We start from the raw sequence: 5,000 nt of genomic DNA on the forward strand, positions 1-5,000 counted from the left end.
CCCAACTACACATACGTATACATTAATGCATGTCTGCAAATAGTGATGTGTGTTTGTGAGTGTGTATATGGTGTGTTTTGAGTGTGTCAGTGGGTGTGTTCTCTAGAGAGCAGCCTAGTGATCCCGTACCGTCTGATGTGTTAGTGGAAGTATCAAGCGTGTGTGTGTGTGTGTGTGTGTGTGTGTGGTGTGTGTGTGTGTGTGTGTGTGTGTGTGTGTGTGTGTGTGTGTGTGTCTCCAGAGAGCAGTCTGGTGATCCTGTATCGTCTGATGTGTGTGTGTGTGGTGTGTGTGTGTGTGTGTGTGTGTGTGTGTCTCCAGAGAGCAGTCTGGTGATCCTGTATCGTCTGATGTGTGTGTGTGTGTGTGTGTGTGTGTGTGTGTGTGTGTGTGTCTCCAGAGAGCAGTCTGGTGATCCTGTATCGTCTGATGTGTGTGTGTGTGTGTGTGTGTGTGTGTGTGTGTGTGTGTGTCTCCAGAGAGCAGTCTGGTGATCCCGTATCGTCTGATGTGTGAGTGGAAGTATCAGGCGTGTTCCAGTGCGTGTGTGAAGACCTGCAGAGACCCTGATGCTACACGCTGCCTCTTCCTGCCTCCGTAAGAACACACACACTTATCTCACACACACACCACACACACCACACACACACCACACACACCACACACACTAGTCACACACACCTCACACACACCTCACACACACCTCACACACACACTAGTCACACACAGAGACCCTGATGCCACACGCTGCCTCTTCCTGCCTCCGTAAGAACACACACCTCACACACTCTACTCACACACCTCACACACACACCTCACACACTCTACTCACACACCTCACACACACACCTCACACACTACTCACACACCTCACACACACCTCACACACACACCTCACACACACTAGTCAAACACAGAGACCCTGATGCCACACGCTGCCTCTTCCTCCCTCCGTAAGAACATGCTAGAAACACACTAGCACACACACAATTGTCACACACACACTAGTCAAACACTACTCTCACACAGTGTCTCCATCATCCCTCACACATTCTTTTCTTCATGCTCACACAACCTCCGCCCTCTCTACAGACTCACTCACACACACACACACCCAGACTCACTCAAACACACACACACACACCCAGACTCACTCGCACACACACACACCCAGACTCAATCAAACACACACACACTCACCCAGACTCAATCAAACACACACACACCTATCTCTTCTGTGTGTTTCCATGGCAGTGTGGAGGGCTGCTTCCCGCGCTGTCCAAAGAACATGGTGCTGGATGAGGTCACCAGGCGCTGTGTGTACATGGAGGACTGTGAGTCATCACCATCATCATCATCATCATCATCACACTCAGAGCCTTTATTATCCTATCAGTCAATCAATCAATCAATCAAGAGTGAGGTCTGGGCCGGATCAGGACCAGTTCAGTCAATCAGTGAATCAATCATTCAATCATTCATTCATTCATTCTCATCAAGAGTGAAATCTTGGTCGGATCAAGACCAGTTCAGGGTTAGAGTGAGGTCAGATTGGGGTCAGAGTGAGGCCAGATTGGGGTCGGATCAGATGAGAGGAGAATAGAGAAGAGGAGAGGAGAGGAGAGGAGAGGAGAGGAGAGGAGAGGAGAGGAGAGGAGAGGAGAGGAAAGGAGGAGAGGAGAGGCAGAGGAGACTACTTCACTCATCACAGACACCTGATTGCACTCATTTTCCCTCAATTTCAGCCCCCACATGACACACATGACATAGTGAGGAATTATTATACTTATTTATTTATTACTGCTGCTGTGTGTGTGTGTGTGTGTGTCTCTGTGTGTGTGTGTGTGTGTGTGTGTGTGTCTTTCTGTGTGTGTGTCTCTGTGTGTGTGTCTCTGTGTGTGTCTCTGTGTGTGTGTGTGTGTGTGTGTGTGTGTGTGTGTGTGTGTGTGTGTGTGTGTGTGTGTGTGTGTGTGTGTGTCTTTCTGTTTGTGTGTGTGTGTGTGTCTCTGTGTGTGTGTGTGTGTGTGTGTGTGTGTGTGTGTGTGTGTGTGTGTGTGTGTAGGTACCACTGTCCACCCCACTCCTACCTCCTACATGTTTGTGACGAGGTCCAACCGCACCACTGCTGCTCCCACCACCCCCCACTCTCCCACCACCCCCCACTCCCCCACCACCTCCAGGAGTCCTCCAGTGACCTCCGCCCCCGAGACAAGCCCTCCTCCTGGGGCTCAGAGCTCCACCGCCTCCACCCTGCCTGGTCCTCCACGACACACCCCATCCACCACCCCCCCCTTCACTGACACACACACGCCCACCACCCCACCAATCACCACTCCCCGTCTGACCACCGCCCAGACCACGCCTCCTCCCAGCCCCACCCCTCCCGACACCATGACGACCACACAGCCTCCCAGAACAACTACGGCACATGTAACCATGACAACACCCACCACACCTACCGTCACCACAGTGCAGACCACTACAGAGCCTCCTACCACGACGCATGTTACCACGACAACCACAACAACGACAGAGCACACGACCACACCCTTCGAGACCACCACCACATCGATGGTGACTGATACACCCACTGTTGCCGTGACAACACAGCCTCCCACAGAGCCGCTGACCACTCCCGCCATCACCACCCCTCCCATCACACCCGAGGCTGTTGCTATAGAAACCATTGCTCCATTCCTCCTTCCCACTGCTCCTTGTACAGTAAGAATACGCTCACACACACTCATAAACACACACATTTAACACACACATTCACACACACATACACGCACACATTTAAATACACACACACATACAGACACACCCATACATACACACACATTCACACACTTACACGGACAAACATTTTCACACATACACATACAAACTAGGGATGTGCATCTCATCACTGAGGACTTGCACTGCCAACGATCCGATACATTAAAGATACATAAAAGCAGCTACTAAAGCGATACGATTCACCCCTATTGCGATGCAGTACGATTCGACACGATGCGATTCGACACGATGCGATTCAACAAGGTGCGATACAAAATAATGCAATTTTATATTATTCATAATGATTAATTTATTTGTCATACAACAAATCATTAAAAAGGTATCTGACAAAATATAACATGTATATATATGTACGTGTGTAAGTGTTCTCTAAATGTCATTTTTTTTTTTTTTAACTTCATCCTAAACATGTGGATCAAATGCCTCACGCAATCAATTTAACTTATTTGCCCTATTTTAAGGTTTTTCTTTAGGTTTTGAGTTGATCCACATGATCAGGATGAAGAAAAAAGTATAATGGAGACTAGCTGCTAGATTTCCTTTTCCAATTTAAGGAAGGCACAGGTAAATTCAAGTAACAAATAGAGAGTTTAGCTACGGTATATGGAGTACATTCTTACCTCTTCCTCCATCATCACCTCTGCTATTATCTTTAAAAATACCATGTCCTTGGTGCCGTGGTCTTCCAAGAAAGCCAGGTCTTTGAAACGTGGTTCAAGCGCCAGTGTTGTGTCTGAATGCGTTCATTGAATGAAAGTTCATGAACTCGTTCATAATTTTGGTGAAAGTGAACTGAACGTAGGGTATTACTGCCTGATTAACGATACTGTGAGCGTGTTCATTCTGGTGTCTGAGAACTGCACGTTCACACTTTTTAATTTCGTTCAGTAAGGTGCTAGATTTCTAGAGACTTCCATGCGAAAAACACCGTTAGTAATAGTCGCTTATCCCACTGTCTATTCCTGTGAGAGCCCCGAAGTTGTGTAGAGGCCGAGAGCGGTATTGCAGACAGATAGTGATTTTAGAAAAGTTACAGACTTCACGAGAAGCGGCCATTAACAGCAGTGGAGATGAGAGCGCGTTTGAAACAGTAAGAGAGGTGGAATCTATCTAAATATAAAATGATTGGTCTTGTATTGAGATTATACCGATACAAAAATGTTAGAACCGATGCATCGCGATTCATCTCACATTGTATCCGGTCCACACTTTTTTGATCCGGGCCATCGTATCATGAACTTTTATGCCGGTGCATCGTGGCGAACCGGTGAATCTTCCCATCCCTAATACAAACACATACATACACACACACACACATTTGTACACAAAAGTACACATCCAGATAGTTTGTCTCACACACATGGGGCCCTATCTTGCACCCAGCGCAAGTGACATTGTCACCGACGCAAGTATCATTCCTATCTTGCACCCGGCGCACAGCGCGATTTTCCCTCCAGAGGTCCGCTTCGAAATGAACTTGCGTCGACATGGGCGGGGGCGGAACAGAGAAGGCGTTTCTCTGGCGCAAGTGGTATTTTGCAGTTTTCAAAACAACGCCGTGCGCCGTGCGCCATTGACCAAAAAAAAGCTGGTCTAATGTGAGGCGCAATGTCTAAAGTCTGTAACGCGTATTCAGAACGCTATTTTAAGGGCGCATGTGCTTGCCCGCACAGTATAGGACCTGTAGGCTACACTTTACTTCTGTCGTCTTCACGAGAGATTTACACCAATTGTTTGGCAAGCCATATATAATTACAAGGAAAATAAAGTATTTACCACATGAGGAAATCATTGTGATATCCGTATCCAAGACATTTAAAAACTAGGCATACATCTAGCGTACACAATTGACCCAAATGATTCAGGTTAATTGAAGCTGCGTGACATTTGATTTATTGTATGGCTTTGTTGCATTTATTTAATGCCAGTATTATTATAAATCTTGTAAACTCATCTCTGTGTATGTGGACTTTATTTATGTACCTTGGGTTTGGTCAGCTGGTGCACTGGCTTGGGTGCCGATTTCCATGCCCCCAAATCCCTGCACGCTCTCAGGCGTGAGGGTAGACGTGGCGATGTCCTCTGCTGCCGTCAGATCCTGGGTTGAGGCAGATCCACCTCCCGTGAAGGCACGAGAACGTGTGTTACCTTCCAGCTTGGATGTCCCACGTCTCCGGACGTCATTATAGCGTTTTCGGCAA

The 5,000-nt window shown here is 47.6% G+C and overlaps 1 protein-coding gene across 1 annotated transcript in view; it reads left to right on the plus strand.

Moving 5' to 3' along the window:
* otogl (otogelin-like) overlaps positions 1–5,000 on the plus strand; it is a gene marked incomplete at both ends in the record, with an annotated part of 73,985 nt that overhangs the window by 48,212 nt on the left and 20,773 nt on the right. The window contains 3 exon segments of the mRNA XM_080847632.1: positions 480–597; positions 1,255–1,338; positions 2,181–2,721. Of these exon segments, the coding sequence (XP_080703758.1) occupies positions 480–597; positions 1,255–1,338; positions 2,181–2,721 (743 nt within the window).

Source organism: Sprattus sprattus (assembly GCF_963457725.1).
Source record: "Sprattus sprattus genome assembly, chromosome: 11".
NCBI lineage: Eukaryota > Metazoa > Chordata > Actinopteri > Clupeiformes > Clupeidae > Sprattus > Sprattus sprattus.